Here is a 21209-nt window from a genome sequence, read left to right on the forward strand (position 1 = left end):
CAAGCCTTTCCCATTAAAAAAGGAAGGAAGTTTGGTAGTTCATTAAGCTTAGTAGTCCTTTTGTTTCAAAACAACTCTGTGTATGGGAGGATCCCACATGCCACGGAGCAGCTGGGCCCATGAGCCATGGCCGCTGAGCCTGCACGTCCGGAACCTGTGCTCCGCAACGCGAGAGGCCACAACAGTGAGAGGCCCGCATACCACAAAACAACTCTGTGTAACACCCAGAAACATATGCCAATTGCTAGAAAGTACAGTCCCTCTTTAACAAAGAATATGAAAATAATGTGCTTTTAAATTAAGAATTTGTGATATACAAAATGTTATATAAGTAGGGAGTGGCTAATAAAAATAGTTAAGCATTTTGCCTCTATAAAAGAACATAAATATATGAACATTATATCATGCAGCAATAAAATACCCTTCATTCTCACACTTTGGAGTAATGAGCCTAATTGCCTAAGATCGTAGGTCCCACCAAAATTGTCTCTGAAGAGTGTACCTTATAGCATAGGAAATTGGAATCAAAGTTAACAAAATATCAAAGGAATTGAATAGGAGTTAAATTTATTGACTTTAGAATAGATCATAAGTCCTGGAAACCTGATGGACAAGTCAATTAAATATGAGTCCTGAAATATCCTGTTTTAAAGTTTTTATTTTTTCAGTCTTATCTCTAGACTTTATTAGCTTCTCAAAGATACAGGAATGACTGATTAAAAAGGGATGAAAGGGATGATAACCTGAAATTGTGCCCATAGCAAGATACCTGTGTCGTCTAAGGACTGAATATGTATGATTCTTGTCATAAAGTCAATAATATTTTATCATATACCAAATGTACATAATAGCTTGTTATGGCCTTCCAAAAACAGTTCATTTGTGAAGTCAAAATCTCTCAGCAAGTTGACATCATAAAGTCTTTTCTGTTTGAATCAGCATTATGACAGAATGCTTAGTAAATGTGTAGAGCACTGATTTAATGTCATAAAAATTATTAAAAACTCTCTATCCCTCATCTTCTAGGACATTATGTGAGATGATGCAGTGATTCTCAAGTTTTAACATGCCTAAGAATCACCTGGAGATAGTATGAAAATTTCAGACTCCTGGACCCCATCTCCAAACATTCTGATTTATCAGATCCAAGATGGGATCAGGGAATCAGTATTTTTACCAGTCACCTCAGGTGACTCATATCTTCGGATGGTGGTCTTCTGAGCGCATTTTGAGTAACACACATAATTCTCATAGAGTGCATAACACAGTTCCTGGCACACATGAACTTTTCTTCCTTTTTTCCTCTTCTCATTTCCTTTTTCCTTTATTTTTAAAATGCCCCCCACCAACCCCATCCCTTAGCCAACTCTGCTTTACCGTGTCCTGGGGACAGGGTGGCTCTGAAGCACATCAAGGGTGCTGCAGTTTCAAGGGATCATTGAACCACATGGGAGGCTTTGGTTGCAGGGAGCTGGTACTAAACCTATTTCTTCCCACTTCTCCTAGGACCTTGTTCCTTCAACTCTTCCCTCATTTGTTTTACTCTTTATTTAATGACTCCTCTTTAGACTACTTATCGGTTTAGTCTTCCTCATCGTAAACTATTTAAAAGTGTTTCTTTTGAAACTGCTCAAGCTCCCATTCCATCTTCCTTTCTAACCCTCACTGCCAAAATTCTTCGTTGAAATTATCGAAGAAAAGAGTGTAGAGAGAGAAGAGAGAAACTAAAAGCAAACGTTGATAAATGCCTGCGTGGAGGATGTAGGAAGGAGAAACCAGTGACAAGTGAAAGAAGAAGCAACTAAAAGGGTGGGGGAACCTGGATGTTGCAGTGCCATCTGTGGGGAGGCTGGAAGAAGGGTCTAGCCTGTTAATCTAGAACTGTGAGGGCTGAGGAAAGTTTCTTGTTTGGAGACTGGGGTGTTGTAGGTTCCCTTGGGAGCTGTTCCTGTTATGACTGAGTAAGTGGATTGAGTAAGTGGGTGCTGAGTAAGTGGAGATTCTGCATAGATGACTGTTCTTCTCTTCCAAAGTACATGCATTTATACAGCAAACATCAGATAAAGCAAAAAAAAAAAAAAGTTGAAATCAGTGTTCATTTACACAAAAAGAGATAAGTGTGACCAAGATGGCATCACATGGTACAGATTTCTTGGATTGTTTGCCAGATGTTTACAGGTAAATGGATTCATTTATTACAATATCAACTAAGAAAGACATTATTTGGAAAGAACTCTGGAGTGAATTATAAACATATGTTTATCTTAATCATTAGGAATGTAGACTTCCTGGTTAGTTTTTCACATTAAGGTTGGCACCCCTGTTCTCTTTCTTTTGCAGATCAAGCCTCTTACTCCTAAGTGGTCTAATTTGAGCTCAAGGTGCAGAATATTTGGACTTTAGTACATTGCAGAAATATATCACTCTGAAATCTGCAAATACAGTCCCAAAGAAAACACTTTTCTTACAGGAAACTGAGAGCTAAAGTGATCTCATATTCACATTCCAATTTTGCTTTCACTTAGTGCTTGGGATAAAAATTACTTCTCTGAATACAATTTTGTTACTTTTTTCTCTGCTTACTTTCTTAAAACACTGAGTAGACTCAGTAAAGTCTGAAACCATACATCTATTTCACTGAAAAGTGAAAGCTGAGTAGAAAGCTGAATGGCTAAATTTTTAAATAATGCGTTTAAAAAATAATGAGGGTTCTTACTACCAGCTATGCGATGAGACGTTGCTGAATTATTTGTTATATAGATCTGGTAATAGCTGTCTTACTTTAAACATACCGTTCAGGGGACACCCAGTGGTTAAAAGGAGGAAATTTCTTGTACAGTGTTCAGCTGGAATAAAATATTTCTTGTCTCAGCAGTGATAATACATTGCCGACTTTGTTTTTCTGAATGAGCATATGTTAGGAGTGTGTGTGTGTTTTAAGAAGAAAGGGCCTTGATTTTGACTTTTATATAAATTTCTTCAAATATTTGAAAACTTAAAAATTATAAGATTAGAAATGTTAAAAATATGATTAAACTTTTCCTTTAATGAAGACATAAATGGTATTTAGAAATGAGAAATAAGTGACTGAGAGTCATGAATAAGAAAAAAAATTAAATCTTTTTGACCAAGAAATTCCAATTCTAGGAATTTGTTTCAAGTACATAATCAGAGGTGTACTCGATAACTATGTACAAAGATATTCTCCATAGCTTTATTTATAATAATAACAAACTAGGGGAGAAACAAATGTACAGCCATAATGAATTGGTGAAGTTACAGCACAAACATAGTGACTAAGGCATCTTTAACACCATGCTTTGAAGAACATTTAACAATGGAGGAACATGTTTATGTTAGGTAAAAAAAATGATGAAAGACCAACAATTCCATGTATTTAACAGATTGTGCATATTTTTGTATTTGCATAAAATAGAAAAGTAACTGAAAGTAGTTGTCTTGATTGGTAAGATTTGGAGTAATTTACGTGTTCTTCTTAACTACTTTTCTCTTTATTCTAAATGTATTTTTTTTTAATCAGAGGGAAAATAATAAACAGCATAGATAGTAAAAGAATAATGGAAGAGAGTGTTTTAACAATGATCAAAACTAAATCTATGCATCCGTCTGCTTAGACCTTAAAGGGAGAAAGTGTTTTACATGTGAGTCTTTTTCCTTTGTAACCTCCCAGAGTAAGGCGGCTGCCGCCACCATGTGTGTGTGCTTGCGCATGTGCATGTGTTTGACTAGAAGTGTATCTCTTAGATATGGACAGAGAATTAGGATTTAAGCACTAAGGCAGCTTAGAGGGCAAGGATTTTTTTTTTAAATTTATTTTTGGCTGCGTTGGGTCTTTGTTGCTGTGCACGGGCTTTCTATAGTTGCAGCAAGCAGGGGCTACTCTTCCTTGTGGTGCTCGGGCTTCTCATTGTGGTGGCTTCTCGTTGCAGAGCACAGGCTCTAGGCGCGCGGGCTTCAGTAGTTGTGGCACGTGGGCTCAGTAGTTGTGGCTCGCGGGCTCTAGAGCGCAGACTCAGTAGTTGTGGCGCACGGGCTTAGTTGCTCCGCAACATGTGGAATCTTCCTGGACCAGGGCTGGAACCCATGTCCCCTGCATTGGCAGGTGGATTCTTAACCACTGCGCCACCAGGGAAGCCCCAAGGATTATTAATTATTTTTAGTTTATGGTCCCTTCAAAATCCGATGAAAACTGATCTTTTTCTCTGAAAAGGACATACATACGTGAATACAAGAATGCAAAAAAAAATTTGACATACAACTTAAAGAGGTTTAGAGATACACACCATCCCCACCCCTGGGGTGGGGGCAGTCTTGTCGATTAGATATATTCAGGAGGCATCATCTAATATTTTCCCAGTTGCCTTGTTGTTGATGGCTGAAATTCCACCATTAGCAACTTCCTTAAACTTTGAGTTAAGCATTGCCTTCCCTTGGGTCCTCTTTTAAATTGTGGATGTTCCTAGGAGGGATAATATATTAATTATTAACACTTTGGTGAGAAGTAGTTTAAAAAGAGGGAAAACGAATTATGTAAGAACTACTTTTATAGATTTGATAAAGGTAGTAGAGAACTATCGATCATTTTATATTGATAGCTAACACATATGTAGGCATTACACACACACACACACACACACACACACACACACACACACACCCCTTACAAGCACCCCATTCTCCTGATGAGGAAATTGAGGCACAACTTGATTAAATAACCTGTCCAGGGTCACACAGTTGTATAATAGTGGAGCCAGGATGGAACATATTTTCCAGAGTCTATACTTTCAACTAGTATCCAAAACTGTTCATAAAATTATCTATTTTCAGAATTCTACCTAAAGCTAACTCCATAGACTTTCTTACAACTGTTGTCAATTTTTGTAACTCACTTCTCTAACTTTTCACTGCCTTCTTTCTCCCTTGTGTTTTACCCTCTTTTTACTCAGGAAGATCATAAAACAAGGTTAAATCATTCCCATTCCCTTGGATCTAAAATGTAAGTGTAAGCACAGCTGCTCCCTTCTTAAGGATAGTGAATGAGGCAGGGAAGGAAGCTAAGTCACAGCAGAGGTAGAGCCAGGAGAAAGATAGCGTTCTCCTAACTCCCAGTCCATGCAGCCATCTTGAGACTAGAAAGACATGAGATAGACCACTTCAAGGACTTCCACTTGGAGACGATGAATGGCACTGAGTAATCAGGAAAAAAAATTCAGTGCTGGCCACCATAACGTGTGTTATTAAGGGCTTTGTGGAGGCGATGTTTCATTCACTGAGTAAATTTCTATGTTAGGTTGTGAGTTAATAATAAGACATGATTATGACCTATTTATCGGTGTTTCCCAGGGGACTAACATATCCTATTTACCAAATTGCATTGGGGGTAGCACCCATTTATACTTCCTTCTGTAGTCATAGCAACTTGTACTTGTTTGTAGACTACTTACAACCATGGTGTAAAAGAACATTTGCGAATAAGAGTCACAGCCTTATTATTGCTAGTGTTGGGGTATCTGACCTCCCTTTGAAAGATAGTCTTTTCCGAGATACTATTTTCCAATAAAGCATGTGTTTTCATGTGGAAACACAATATTTCTTTTCATTTTAGGGGGTGACTATTAACTAATGGAACTGATTTTTCAACAAATGTGTCAAAACATATATTTTAATGAGAATTCTTATCCTGAAAAATACTACATTTCACCAAGCCTAGGACACCACTGATCTAAAAATGCACTGATTAGAAAATGCTAAGAAAGAAAAAAACTATCAACTAAAAATAATGTGTTGAAGTTTCTGAAGACCATTCAACAAACAGGATTTTAAAAATGGCTTGAGCAATTATTTGAATGTGTCAGCTACCAAGTTGAACCCTTGAGGGTTTCGATGTTCCTTTAATGAAAACATTCTTGTGTATTTGTGTGCTCACAAATTCTGTCAAATATAACATCTAATCTGTTAGGTAACGGATTATCGCAAACTGGAGAATCCCTAGCCTGCTTTCTCTTGAGGGCTATTACTTTGGTGGAAATGTGGACCAGTTCCCTTTCTCACACTTCGGGGTGGAGAAGAGAATCGCTGGATTGGAACCTTCAGGAACTCTTTGACATCTTCGTGGCAGGGAAAGGCACTGTGTCTTAGCTGGGGCAGAAGAACTCTCAGCCACAGGTCGACTTCATTATCACTGGAATCTTTGGGGGATGGGAATCTAAATCCCAACTTGACCCTTTCTTCGTACCCAACTCCTCACTCTTTTTTTTTTTTTTTTGGTTGGAAATTATTACTTTTATTTTCATTTTAATATTTTAACATTTTCCTTTAATTGCAATTAGACAAAAATGAAATTTTCTTCATATGGTTTTAACAGCCGGATGTATTTTACTTTTAAAGTCCATGAACTAGTTAGTGGACAGTATTTTAATTATCTGGTATATTAAATTTCAAAGTTTTAACATTTAGCAAAATTTTGCTTCACAAAGTCACTTTTTAGAATGACAGGAAATATATACAACTTAGAATCCATATTCAGACAAATGCCCCTTTCCCTTCCTCAAAATAAAAGCTTTAAAAAGTACAGTATAAAAGTTTTAGATATGAAGCCACTGCATAACTCTGCATTATATGGCTAATGTCTTGCTTAGCAGCAAGAGTAATGAGAATATTCTACATTTAATTTACTGGAGCATAAGAAACTTTTTGAGGAAGGACCTAGCTCTCATCAAAGAAAAAGAACTTTTTGGCCCATTTAGTTAATGCATTCCTTTCCAAGACTGCTTTTAAAAAACTTACCTGGAAAAGCTATCTAAAATATGTCCACCACAAATATGCCTAATCTTATCGTGCATGAGTGTCAGGGGATATGGAGAAGAGTACTTACTACATGTGAAAATATATATAGTTCCAAAATAGTAACTTATCCATTATGATAAAGCTAAATATATCTTCCCAAATCCACTGTTCTTATATAAATGCTGCCAACAACAGATGACCTAGCAAAACAGTTTTAAAGAGTTAAGTTCATAGTATTATAAATCTAACGAACGGAACGAAATCATTATACTCTCCTGTTCTTAAACTTAGGGAGTTTGTATCTGCCCTTGACCTGCTGAATTCACTGGGTAATAATGATGTATGATTCAAGGAGTGTTCTGATGTCCTGAACTGTTATAAAAACAAAAATTATAGCCAGAGGACCTTATAAACAATTAACCACATTTGTTGTCTTAGAAACCAAACTGAATGCTGTCTAAAATTATATGAACTGAACAGTAGCCATAAGAGGCTTCAAGGTGGCCTGGAAAATCAGATCCTATCACTCTTAAAAGGTATTTGTTGAGCTTCTTGGATTGGTGAGTTTATAGTTTTCATCAACTTTGGAAATGTTTTGACCATTATTTTTTCAAACATTTTGTTTTGTCTCTTCATCTCTCTCTTCTTTGGAGGCTGCGATTGTATATGTATGGGCTGCTTGGAGTTGCCCCACAGCTCACTGATGCTCTTGTTCCCTGTCCTCTAGGCCTTCACTCTCTGTTTCATTTTGGGTAGTTTCCATTGCTATATCTCCAAATTCACTAATCTTTTCTTCTGCAATGTCTCATCAGTTCTTAATCCCAGTGTATTTTTTATCTCAGACATTTTTATCTTTAGAAGTTTGATTTGGGTGGTTTTTAAAAAAATATTTGCCATGGGCTTCCCTGGTGGCGCAGTGGTTGAGAGTCCGCCTGCCGATGCAGGGGACATGGGTTCGTGCCCCGGTCCGGGAAGATCCCACATGCCGCGGAGCGGCTGGGCCTGTGAGCCATGGCTGCTGGGCCTGCGCGTCTGGAGCCTGTGCTCCGCAACGGGAGAGGCCACAGCGGTGAGAGGCCCGCGTACGCCAAAAAAAAAAAAAAAAAAACGATTTGCTATGTCTCTCCTGAACATACTTTTAAAAAACTTTTTATTTTGAAATAATTATAGATTACCAGAAAGTTGCAAAGATAGTATGGCTGGTGCCGTGTATCCTTCACCCAGCTTCCCCATTGGTTACATCTCCTGCAACTATAGTACAATAGCAAAACTAGGAAACTGCCATTGGTACATGTATATATAGTTCTGTGCCATTTTGTTACATGTGTAGATTCACGTAGTCAGCCCAGCAATCAAGATACTATGCTTTTTGGAGCTTCCCTGGTGGCGCAGTGGTTGAGAGTCCGCCTGCCGATGCAGGGGACACGGGTTCAAGCCCTGGTCCGGGAAGATCCCACGTGCCACGGAGCGGCTGGGCCCGTGAGCCATGGCCACTGGGCCTGTGCGTCCGGAGCCTGTGCTCCGCAACTGGAGAGGCCACAACAGTAAGAGGCCTGCGTACCGCAAAAAAAAAAAAAAAAAAAAAAAAAAGATACTATGCTTTTTGAACATTAATTTTCCTGCGTTTGGAAAACAAAGTTGTATTTTTCTGCTTCTATGCATGCCTTGTAATTTTTGATTAGATGATAAACAGATGTGAATTTTATATTGCATTGAGTGTTTTTTTATTATTGTTGCTTTAAGTTTTCCTGAGCTTTGTTCTGGGACACAGTTAAGTTACCTGGAAACACTTTGATCCTTTGGGGTTTGCTTTTAATCTTTGTTTGGCTAGAACAGAGCAACCTTTAGAGGAGGCCTACATTTTCTTGTTTTTTTTTTTTCTTCTTCTTCTTCAATTGAACCTGTGCCCCCTGCAGTGGAAGCGTGGAGTCTTAACCACTGGACCACCAGGGAAATCCCAGTCCTACTTTTTCTTCTGCATTCTCTACCCAGTGATTCTGACTGCTGGAAACATGTCCTATTCCTGGTCCCTGGGAGCCCCTGTGATTATGTCTCTGCTCCTTATGGGTGGTCTTTCCCCAGACTCAGGCTCTCTTCGCAGGCATGCACATGCGGGTTTCTGGAGCTCACTTTTGTAGCTCTCCTCTCTGGTGCCCTCCCTTTGAGCCCCTCGAGTGCCCTTGACCCTCAAGGTCCCAGCTCCATCTCCTCAACCCAGAGAGACCGACAGCCATTGCATGATCCGGCGGCTGGAAACTCTGCAGGCAGTAAGCTGTGGCGATCACAGGGTGCCCCTGGTTTGTTTCTCTCACAGGGAATACTGTCCTTGCTGCCTGGTGTCCAGCCTCTGAAAACTACTGTTGCATATAATTGTCGAGGGTTTTCTTGTTATTTAAGGCAGAAACACTCCTTTCTTTTTAATCCAAATTTTCTTACATAAGAACATCATTAATGTAAAAAGGAAACAAAGCTGTATTTGAAAGGAAGCTGTGGCCCAGCTTACAAACTAAAGTACCTTCTTTTACTATGGAGTTGAGTTAAATTTTTCTCATTTATAAGCCTAGTCACCGACTTCTTTGTTCACTTACTAATGAGTTTTAGTGTTCTCCAGATATTTTACTAATATTTAAATGTGCCACCAAGGCTGTTGAAATCCCCTGTTCCATATCCTGTCCTGACACCCTGTAGTACCTCAGAAGGGTCCTTGCCACTCTCAGGAAACATATTGAGGTCATGTCTATTCCTGCAGATCTTGTTGACCCTAAATCACACCCCCCACACACAGACCCACACTCACACACCGTGTGACAGTGACGACACCTGTGAGACCTGTCAGAGCAAGGTCCAGAGGGGCTGTCATCTTTGACAGCTGATGCACGAATATCAGGACCTGCTGATCTGGCTCTGGTAGGCCTAACTCATTAGGTAGGCCTTTCAGCATCAACCCTGGAAGTGGTCCCGGGTTTCCCTTAGCTAGAATTTACTGAGTAATCATAGTATCTCTGACTGTGGGCTTAGATGCATTGCATTTATACTCTCATGTAATCTCCAGACCTCACACAAGGCCAGGAACAGGACATGTTCTCACCAGTTGGAATCACTGGGTAGAGTACTCAGAAGGGTATCATTGCTGTATTGAAAACAAATTACTTCTATCTGAAGGCTGCTCTTGTCCACCCTAGCAGCGCTTAAAAGCAAACCTCAAAAGGATCAAACTGTTTCCAAGTAACTGCATCCATTAATAGAATCATGGCTAGTCTTAAAGAAAAATCACTTTCTGTCCAATGAAGAAACAATTCTTTTTCTATTATATAAATAACAAAAGCTCATAGAAAATTCTCAACAGCCACTAAGACCCCTCATGAGTTGAAATTAGATGCGCTGGGGTTGCCCTGGAGTCTGTCCCATTGCTACCTGTTCAAGGCCTTGGGCCTGTCTCCTCAGAGCGGGGTTTTCCAACATGTGGGCCACAGACTTCAGGCCATACCTCATCTCATTTAATCCTCTCAGTCTCTCTCTGAGGTACAAGTAGGGTTATTCTCATTTTTCAGGTGAGAAAATTAGAGTTTAGAAATGCTCATAAACTTGCCTGAGGTCTCACAGCTGGCATTTGGTGCAGCCAGGATTCCTGCCACATGTGTCAAAAAGTAGGACCATTATTCTAGAGAATTCGGCACTTTTCTTTACAGAGTTACTAGGTCTCAGGATGACATGAGGCCTCACTTAAGGGGCCTTTCCTGAGATTTTAGGAGATAATGACACAGCTCTGCCTGGCTCTTGGAATTTCATCGTTACTTGAAAACAGTTTTTAAGACTTGAGTTCTGATTCATTCAATAAAACCTTTTATTATGAACCACAACAAACATACAAGAAAGGCATGCCATTAATTCCCTTCATGTCTTCCTACAGCAGCATATAGGATGGATCTAATCTGTGCATTCTTTATCGATCTTGTCTGTGCAAGCAGAGGTGCCTGTTTTACCGGTCTTTTGGCTGGCAGACTCTGAACCTCTTTTGAGATGGGGGAGGCTGCTTCCAGTAGAAGGTGTGGATTGATAGTCCATGGGAATAGGACCTGTGTATACTCAGGAGTCTGCACCTGAGCAGGAGAAATCACACAAATTCTCTGTAAATGGACCGGACTTGATGTCCTGGGGTTAGAGTCCAGTAGAGGTAAATCTGGTGTGGACAATTACATTGCTGCCCCTGTCAATCATCAGGACTGAGGCCCTGTGACAGGCTGTCCTGCAAGGAATGAATGACTCAGCCAGGCCTGCGACCTGATATAGAGGGATGAGGGCAAGCTGTTCCTGACCATTTCTTTTCTATAAAGCTTAAGTTAAACAAAGAAGCGCTCATAAATATTAGAGGGAATGTGATTGAATGGCAAGGGAAAATCTGCTCAGTAACCTTTAGTCTATGGGTTTATGGAAATGAAGAAAAATAGTTTAACTCAAAATTTGAATTATCCTAGGATTGGTGTTCTCATTTAGCATCTTAATCTTTTAGAGACCACAGCATACCTGTGTGTTAAGACAAATGCAGAATCGTATATGAGTGAGCTTGTTTTGAGTTTTCACTTACTTTGAGTAAATGAATTCTGTTCTATCTGAGGGTAGATCCAGCCCTATCACAGTTGTGAGTATGCAGACCTAGCTGGGTGAGAAATGTGTCCAGGTCAGAGTGGGATTTCTAAGGACCGATGCTGATGGTGAGGGTGAGCGGGAGTGAGGGTGAGGAAGACACTGCAAAACTAAGTACAAGGTGATGTGAAGCCAAAGGATTTTGAGAACTTTTCACATGGAGGCAAAGGAGGACTCACAAGGACTAGATGGTACTCAGGGAAGGCCAGGAAGCAAGCCAAGGCCTGGAAGAAACTGATGATCCCAAACACACCCAACTGCGGGGCCATAATGAACCCACATCACTTCAGACCAAATATCTTGATCCAGCATCCTGTATCATCTCATACCATGTATGCCTGTGCCCACTTTGCTTCAGCTGCAGGAACATACTTCTGTTCCTCCAACTTGCCAAACCCATCCCATCACACCTCAGGGCCTTTGCATGTGCTACTCTATCCACCTAGAATGCCTTCCTTCCCCCATGCCATACTTACATGATTGGTTTATTTATAGTCAGGTCTCAGTCAAATGTCTTTGTCTATCCTGTCTGAAGGAACCCTCAGCCAGCCACTCTCTGTTACATGACCCTGTTTTATTGACTTTATAGCACTCATCACTCTCTGAAATCATCTTGGTTTTTTGTTGACTTACTTAGAGTCTGAGTCCTCCTACTGGAATGTAAGCACTATGAGAGTAAGACCTTTTTTTGTTTGTTTGTTTAATTGCTCATTATATCCCCACTGCCTAGAATAGGACAAGGCTCCTGGCCAGGGTTCAATAAATGTCTTTCCAATAAATAGAGGGATGCATGAAGTCAAACACAGTTGAAGAGAGAACCACGTCATATATCAGCCAAAACAATCTGTATGGTTACTAATCTGAGAATAAGGTGTCTGTGCTCTGGTATGCATGTGCATTTCTAAGCTTTTGTGTTGTGTTTTAAGTGCCTGACATTATTAAGGCCTTTGTAAATATTACATAATAGAGGATCATTTTTACAAATTCTACTCTTGTTTCAGCTAAACTAAATTGGTCCTTTGTAGACTAAGTAATTCAGGCAGCTCAGAGGGCAAGGCAAACTTCAATAGGTCATACCCACAGGAAATCTGAGATATCCTCAGTTGAGTTTAAAAATATTGAATTTAGGGCTTCCCTGGTGGTGCAGTGGTTGGGAGTCCGCCTGCCGATGCGGGGGATGCGGGTTCGTGCCCCAGTCTGGGAAGATCCCACATGCCACGGAGCAGCTGGCTCCGTGGGCCGTGGCCACTGGGCCTGCGTGTCCAGAGCCTGTGCTCCGCAACGGGAGAGGCCACAACAGTGAGAGGCCCGCATACCGCAAAAAAAAAAACAAAAAAAAGCACAATGAAGCACTCTTAACCCCACTATCAGAAAATAACCTCGTATGAACTTGAGACCATACCATTCATGTTATTTTATGTGACTTTTCTTTATGTGAAATATTAATAATATACTTTCATTTAATGGAATGTTTTTCTAAACCTGATCATTAAATAACCATATGATATTTCATCCTGTAACTGTTCATAACATAACCCCTTATGTGGAAGGTAGTATAGGGTCTGAAACAGACATGCTACTTTTGACTAGCTGTGACCATGGCCAAGTTGTGTACTCATCCCATTCCTCCATCTCCTTACCCAGAAAATTGGCATAACAGCTTTATTTTGGGTAATTTGAAGATTAAATAAGTTGTAACACATGGTACTTAAACAGAGCACTGACAATAGTGCTGTACTATACTCTATTATTAGAGCATTATTATTCTATTATTACCTATAATTTTATTATTCTAGTAGAATAATTAAACACACGGTAAGACACATGGTAAGAACTCAATAAACGTTCATTATTAGCTATATTGTTTTTAGCTTTTTGATGTTAGAATACTGTGATGAATATATTTGAAGAAAAAAGGCTTTTTCTCTTGTTATATTATTTCCCTAAGATAAATTTTTAGATGTATTGCCATCTTTGATACTTGCTGCTGAAGAAAAAAGGCTTTTGCTCTTGTCATATTATTTCCCTAAGATAAATTTTTAGATGTATTGCCATCTTTGATACTTGCTGCTGAAGAAAAAAGGCTTTTGCTCTTGTCATATTATTTCCCTAAGATAAATTTTTAGATGTATTGCCATCTTTGATACTTGCTGCTAAGTCACCCTCTGTGGAGGCTGTACTAACATCTGCTCTCCGTAGCAGTCAGGGTAAGAGAGAAAGCACGTACTTTCTCACGGTGAGTGATGATGTTCTGGGAGTGCATTGTGTGGAAAATGACAACTCCCATGTGAGGATTTCTGAAGTGCTCCAAACCACTGAATATTGAACAACTGGGAACTATTCAATGTACAATACTCTTTGTTTTTAATATTTATATAGTCTTCTGGTGAAGACATGAAAAAATAAAAACATGTTCTTTTTTGTGTACTTAGTATATTAGACTGAATTTTGCTTGAAAAGATATTTGTATTGATAGGAAAATTTACACTTGACCAGATTGTGAAGATGTCTTCTCCTATAGAAACTAATATTTCCTATTTTCAGAAAAAAGCGACAAAACCTGGGAGCAGTCAACCCTCCAGAACTCAGGCTGGTGGAACAGCTCCGGTCACCAAGGTCAGTCATTTCCTGAGCAAGAAAAGACCCCTACTCTACAGGTGTACCATTAGTGGGTGGGACTTGTAGGGAAGGTAAACAGTGTCCATATATCACTGAAAGTTTTTGAACAAAGTACCATTTCTGTGCTGGTGGGGGTAGTGTGAGGCAGGAGACGTGTAATTTCTTACTAATGATTTGAATGATTTAAAAGCTCGCAAAGCCATTTATGTTATTATTCTTACTGGCATATAATAATGTGTCCAAAAATATTCATTATTACCACAAATATTTATAAATAATGTTTGACTTCTGCATACACCAAGTTTTCTTCATGAGTAGTAACCACACCAGGCTCTCTGCTAAGTGTGCTATATAATTATCTTAGGTAATCCCGTCACAACCTTATAATTCCTTTATACCTGAGGAAACCTGGGCTCAGAGAGGTTAAGTAACCTCGACAAGATCACAAAGCCAGTAAGATGGAGGTAGGGTTCAAAGCCAGGTTTCCAGTTCACGCAAGGTCCTGGACCTTATAAACTCTGATTGAGCCTTCTTTGGTAATATGACACTATAAAGCTTTGCAACTTATAAAAATCACTGAAATTTCATCTTTCAAGATAAGATGTAACTACTATTTAACTAGTAGTTTTCAATATATAAAATAGTTTTGTTCCTCCCATTTCAGCTTGTGATCTTGCAGTGTGTCCAAGATTATCAAAAACCTCAACCTATTTCAGGATTGCCTATACAACTATTGCAAATAAGCATTTTTCCTTTAAAACTGGTAGCTCTCCTATGGAGGGCTGTGGACTTTCTCATGGATGTTACTTGCTTGGTGAAGAATTCGTATTTTAGTGCCTTCTGGAGTCTCAGCTGCTCTCCTGGCCCCTAAAAAGTACCCAAAGTAAAACTCAGCTGAGAAATGAGAAGAGGCTGGGCAAATGTATCTCTGCTGCAGTTGCCCTTGGTAGTCCTCATATTCTATTGTTTGGAGGTCTCCAACTAAAAAAGATTTTCTGGATACTTCCTATCTTTTACAGTATTAGGACCTTTATTTAACTTATGCTTAAATTATGCCTCTAAAAATGAGAAGCCTCATTAGCAAAACCCCAACCTCATGAGGTTTAGTGAATCATTTGTAAATGGTTTCTAGAATTATCACTACCTAAACTCCTAGAGGGTCGGTACCTTGTGGAAAATCGCATTTAGTTTTTGTTTTTTCCTTGAATTTCATGGTAAGAAGCAGTCCCTTTTCCATCATTTTTCCACACAGCAGTATCATCCAATCATTTCAAGGCGCAATGCTTACAAAGCATTTGGCCATCCTCCCCAAACCCTGCTAGGTCTCAGGAAGCTGTGGGAGGGAGTGTAACAGGGAGGCGGACACATTTAGCCACATAGTTATTGTTTTAGTTTACTGGCAAACTTGTAATTCTTTCCTTGGCTTCTGACACTGCCTTCTGCTATCTCCATTCTTCTCTCGATTATTCTTTTTCACTGTGGTTTCCTGACTCAATTTCCTTCACCAGTTTCCTGAATATTAGTTTTTCCAGGATTTAATTCTTCATTCCTTCCTTTCTGTATCTTTAACTCTTACAGAGTATTAGAAGAAAAAAATACATATGCTTTCTTATTTTGTCTTTTGATGCCAGATTGAAAGGGCTTGGTATCATCATCACCTAAAAATGATCATTCCCATGCATCATTCAGAAAAGCTGGGAGTAATAGCATTTGTGATCCCTTGAAGCATTTTATTACACAGTTAATTATCATAACACACACCGGCAAATAATATTCTCCCAACACATGACATGACAAAATAGTAAATACAATTGGCAGTGAGAATTAGGCCTGGTTTTCTTGATTCTGGACACATTCAACTCGAAAGTTAAAGTGACAATTTTACAATTATTAAGAAAATCATAGTCTGTATTAAAGATTCAGTATTTAATGATAGAATGGTTACCATGTATTGCAGAACTGTTTTATGAGAGTTCTTACACAATCAGTAATTATGTGCACAAATAATACCACTTCTGCCATGCAGTCCTGGGCTTGGAGGATCCAGAGCACTTAAGTGGCATAGATATTTCTATTGAATAACTCAAAATAATTATTATAAGATGTTTAGTGCTTAAAATTAAATTTTTGATAAATTAATAATGAGGACTAATGAGGCTATAGAAATTAGACCCTTATTAAATAAGAAAATAGTTGCGATCCACAGTCAGGCAACTGTGTTACTGGAAGAGTTCTCAGGCAACTTCTGTCGTAACCACCAACTTATTCAGGTGAGGAAAGCGAGGTTGAACTTGCATCAGGAATGTCTCTACAGGAGAGCACAGCTATTAAGAAGAAATACTGGTTAAAGTTATCAGTTCCAATTGGAATTTACTCTGACTAGTTCAAGCTAAAAAGGAATTCCTTAAGGGATGGCAGGTAGCTCCTAGAGAAATCCAGAAGGCTCCAGCAGAAGGAATGTAGTTTCACAGCCAGGAACAATGCCCGGACACACCATGGGAGCTTCTCCTTGCTGCCACCGCAGCTCAGCACCTATCACATTTAGGACTGGAGGCCAGAAACTCTGGCACTGCCAACCTCAAATGCTGAAAGGCCTTATCATAACACAGATCTACCGGTGGGTGGCGCCTCCACACAGGCTTATTTTCAATCTCACTCTTGTGAGGCACGGCTGATTGGCCAGTGCAAGTCCCATGCCTCAGCTCTGCTGCACAGGGAATCTGGGGTTGGGAATGCTCTGGTTCTTCTTTGGGAAGGTGCTTATTGATTAGGTGGGAAATGATCCGTGAGTAGTGAGGATTTTTCAAGTGTATTGTCAGCTGCCAGCTATCCACTACAGAAAGGAAAACAGGAGAATTACCTAATTGAACTGGAGGAAAATCACTGATTATAGGTTGTTTAGCAACATTAGGCCTTTTAAACAGAAGAGGGTACAAACAGCTTTTCTCCCAGTTAGAGAGGAGAAAATCTGCACAGGAATAAGCACCCACCAGAGAAGTGCTTCTGTGGTTTTGGCCCTGGTTCTGCCATAACTAGCTGTGTTAACTTTGGTGGCACAGCCCTCCTCCCAGGCCTTTACTTTTCTCATCCATAATATGACTAAGGGGCTGAATAAACTCTGCATATTGTGGAGGGTATTCCACCATTCAGTGTCAGCCTTACCCACAGAACCGCTGGACCACATGTGGTGTGTTTGATGACTGTCTGCTAAGCAGGCAAGCGTTTCTATTTCAAAAGTTCTGCAGGTATTTTAACGTGCTAGGAAGAGTAAACTAGCACTTCAAACTCATGATCCCATGCGTGGTTTTGCTTAAGACAAGGCTAGATTAATGGTTAAAAAGTAAATCTATTTTTAAAATATTAAGAACATGTAGCTGTGGCAGGTTAAAAAATATTAAGTAGGTAGTACACAAATAACCAAGGTTTGGGAAACAAGATCAGAGCAGTAATTCTCATATTTTAATGTACATACTGAATCAGTGAGGTGTTCAGTAAAATGAAGATTCTGACTCAGGAAGTCTGGGGCGAAGCTGAGATTCTTTCTGCTTTTCTAACAAGTTCCCAGTTGCTGCTGCTGCTGGTCTGGCGACCACACTTTGAGCAGCAAGGATGCTGAATTGTGCTGAATGTGGGTAATTTAGACCACCTGTACCTTAGATTACCTAAACATCGATTAGAAAATCTGGTTAAAATGCAGGTCCTCAGGTTCCAAGCCGCAAGAATCTGATTCACTGGGAGGGGGTAAGTCCAGGATTTTCTCTATTTAATAAATACCCTCCAGTTTTTCAGATGCAGGTGATGTGGAGGCCCCACTGGGGGAAAGGATGAGCCTCAGGGACTGGGATAGACACGGCACATCTGGGAGTGATACATCCCTCTTCATCTCCAGGGAAGGGAGCCCCTTTCTACCTGTCCTGCAGGACAAGAATCTTTGGAAACTTTACTTCATAACCATGTAATTACTAACCTGTACCTTTGAGGAGCTCAGACATACTCACCCTCATTGAGGGAGATATGCTGCCTAACATATGGGGTGGGGCTCTGGGACCCAGGGCTCATCCCTCTTGGGGAGTGGCCCAAATAAGTCATCCTAGTTGTCTTTTGTCTCAGGAAAACCTAGATGAGCTGAGGTTTATTTGAGAAACAAAAAAGCAGAGAAAATACTGACAGTAAACAGAAAAGGAATTTTAAGCTGAATTTTCATCAAGAAGAATTATGAAAATCTACCAACAATAAATGCTGGAGAGGGTGTGTGGAGAAAAGGGAACCCTCTTGCTCTGTTGGTGGGAATGTAAATTGATACAGCCACTGTGGAGAACAGTATGGAGGTTCCTTAAAAAACTAAAAATAGAACTACTGTACGACCCAGCAACCCCACTACTGGGCATATACCCTGAGAAAACCGTAACTCAAAAAGAGTCATGTACCACAATGATCATTGCAGCACTGTTTACAATAGCCAGGACATGGAAGCAACCTAAGTGTCCATCAATAGATGAATGGATAAAGAAGATGTGGCACATATATACAATGGAATATTACTCAGCCATAAAAAGAAACGAAATTGAGTTATTTGTAGTGAGCTGGATGGACCTAGAGTCTGTCATACAGAGTGAAGTAAGCCAGAAGGAGAAAGATAAATACTGTATGCTAACACATATATATGGAATCTAAAAAAAAAAAAAAAAAAAAAAGGTTCTGATGAACCTAGGGGCAGGACAGGAATAAAGACGCAGACGTAGAGAATGGACTTGAGGACACGGGGAGGGGGAAGGGTAAGCTGGGATGAAGTGAGATAGTGGCATTCACATATACACACTACCAAATGTAAAATAGATAGCTAGTGGGAAGCAGCTGCATAGCACAGGGAGATCTGCTTGGTGCTTTGTGACCACCTAGAGGGGTGGGATACGGAGGGTGGCAGGGAGACGCAAGAGGGAAGAGATATGGGGATATATGTATACATATAGCTGATTCACTTTGTTATACAGCAGAAACTAACACAACGTTGTCAAGCAATTATACTCCAATAAAGATGTTTAAGAAAAAATAATTATGAGGACAGGGTCTTCTCAGGGAATTATAATAAAATATTAGAGTTGGAAGGGCTCTTACTTCGCCACCTTTATTTAACAGAAGTAAAGGAACACTGATAATAGACAAGGTGGTTGTGAGGAACACCTAGCAGGAGAAGTCAGGGCGACCCCACGTACTTTGACTGCCGGGCGCAGGCGGGTGCGCCGCTGCGCGCTGTGCCGCTGAGCTCTCCGCCTTCGGAATGCCGTCACCTCTGGCTTGGAGGCTGAAGGACTGGCTGCTCAGCTGTCTCTAACTATAGGCCTGAGGCCTCGGGTCCTCAGCCTCCTGCCGCCGCAGCCTCCTCCACTCATACCCCAACCTCACTGTCCAGAGTCTTCACTGTGATTGCTTTACGGCTTTGGGAGAAGTTGGCTTCCCATATTTCCTTTAAATTTTAGAACTCTTCTCTCCAACCCCATCACTTAGATTTATTAGTTGGCGTTCTTCTATAAGGGAGAACATTTCCTTCTCCCCTATATACTTATTCATTCGTTTATTTATTTATAGCAGTATGAATTCATGAATTCTTAGTTTATTCCGTGGCTTAAAATCCCTTCTTAGTTATTTTGAAATGTTTAGTCATAATGTATCACGTCCAGTAATTCAGTAGAATTCTAGTTCTGTTCAACTGCTCTTTAAAAAAAATCCGTTATACAATGTGAATTGTTAACTTACTTTATAGCTTCAAAAGTAATATTTGGGGGCGTGTGTTTGCAAAGAGCCCACTTTGGGCCTTTGGCGACATCCTAGGAGTGGCAGACCTCTGCCATCGGCCGGTGGCCTGCATCACAGGCCGCGCTGTTTAGTCTGCCAGCCTCCGGGATGCCAGCCCCGCGATGAGTCGGCGGCAGCGAGCACCTCCCTCCGGGAACCGCTCTGGGGGCGGGCGGAGGGGGCGGGGAGCGGCCAGCGTCGCGTCCTGGGGCCGCCCCGCCGCCTCCCTCTCTGCAGGCTGGGCTGAGGCTCCAAACGGAAACCGAGAGGGCCAAGCCCAACCGGTAATGCAAACATCCCCCAAACCCGGCTGAAGTCTCTGGGCCCGGAAGCCGGACGCGGAGTGAGTACTGATTTCGGCTGTTTCCCAGGCGGGCAGCCCGCGCTGCCTTCGCGCCGGCCCTGCGCGTCCCAGGCTCGGACCCTGCCACGGCTCCCAGACTTGGACGTACGCTCTCACCCGTCTCTTGCCCTTGAGGATCCATTTCCTTCCAAACGGGTTCTAAGTTCACTTGTGTTACTAGTCAACCCCTCCTCCCTGTCGGCGCCACTGTTACTGGCTTCTGGGCTGGGAATGTGTCTGGTGATCGCACACGGTAGGGTTACAAAACCAGGAGTTTGTGTGATCCGGAGAAAATGCTGAAAGAAGAAAAGCAGGAGCTCTGTTGATTTGGTTTGGCACTTTAATCTCTAGGGTTAGACCCCATCTTCTCCCGTAGCCCTGCCCCCTCCACTGTGATGACCTCCGTTTTAGAGAATGCCCCTCACTGTGTATAACCTCTCTGTTTACCTGATACATGCTGGGTGTGGTGTGGCAAATGTGACATGTTTTGGTTCTATGAGACTGTAGTCGGATGACATCGCTGAGGGGTACTTTGTACCTGTCTTTCAAGAATGGAAATGTTTTCATGGAGATTTGACGATCTTTTATGTATTGTTAGGGTCCTAGCATCCCTCAGTTATAAATGGATAAGAGGCAAGTTCTTTATACCCATTTTACAGCTTGAGAAAACGAGGCAGAGTTTGAGAAGCTTCCTTAAAGGGCTGGACCTTGGGGCCTCTGATGAGCCCTCTAGGAACCCACCTATACCTACATCAGAGGAAGGGAAATGCTTAATCAGCAGCTCTGGAAAGTTCCTGATATATGAGATATTTTCTAGAGAGAAAAACCTCTGCATTGCAGCGAAGGTCAATAAGGAGTGGCATCTACTGTTCAAAAGGGTAAAGTTTATTTTCTAATGAGTAACTTAAAGAGTGCCTCTTCGTGGCATTTTGTTTGTGGGCACTGAATTTAACTTTTGCACACTGATTTTTCAGTATCTAAAGGATATTTGTCGCTGGGAATG

General features: G+C 40.8%; 1 protein-coding gene across 10 annotated transcripts in view; it reads left to right on the forward strand.

Annotated features, from left to right (window-relative positions):
• CAST (calpastatin) overlaps window positions 1–21209 on the forward strand; it is a 125483-nt gene that overhangs the window by 21616 nt on the left and 82658 nt on the right. For 6 of the 10 annotated variants that reach the window (XM_060093180.1, XM_060093184.1, XM_060093179.1 and 3 more), the window contains exon 3: window positions 13996–14067. The exons of 2 other annotated variants lie outside the window; for them this stretch is intronic. In XM_060093180.1, the coding sequence (XP_059949163.1) occupies window positions 13996–14067 (72 nt within the window). Of the gene's footprint in view, window positions 1–13995; window positions 14068–20113; window positions 20207–21209 lie in introns of those variants that run through there. 2 more of the 10 variants (XM_060093188.1, XM_060093187.1) reach the window with 2 other exon arrangements.

Source organism: Mesoplodon densirostris, chromosome 3, assembly GCF_025265405.1.
Source record: "Mesoplodon densirostris isolate mMesDen1 chromosome 3, mMesDen1 primary haplotype, whole genome shotgun sequence".
NCBI lineage: Eukaryota > Metazoa > Chordata > Mammalia > Artiodactyla > Ziphiidae > Mesoplodon > Mesoplodon densirostris.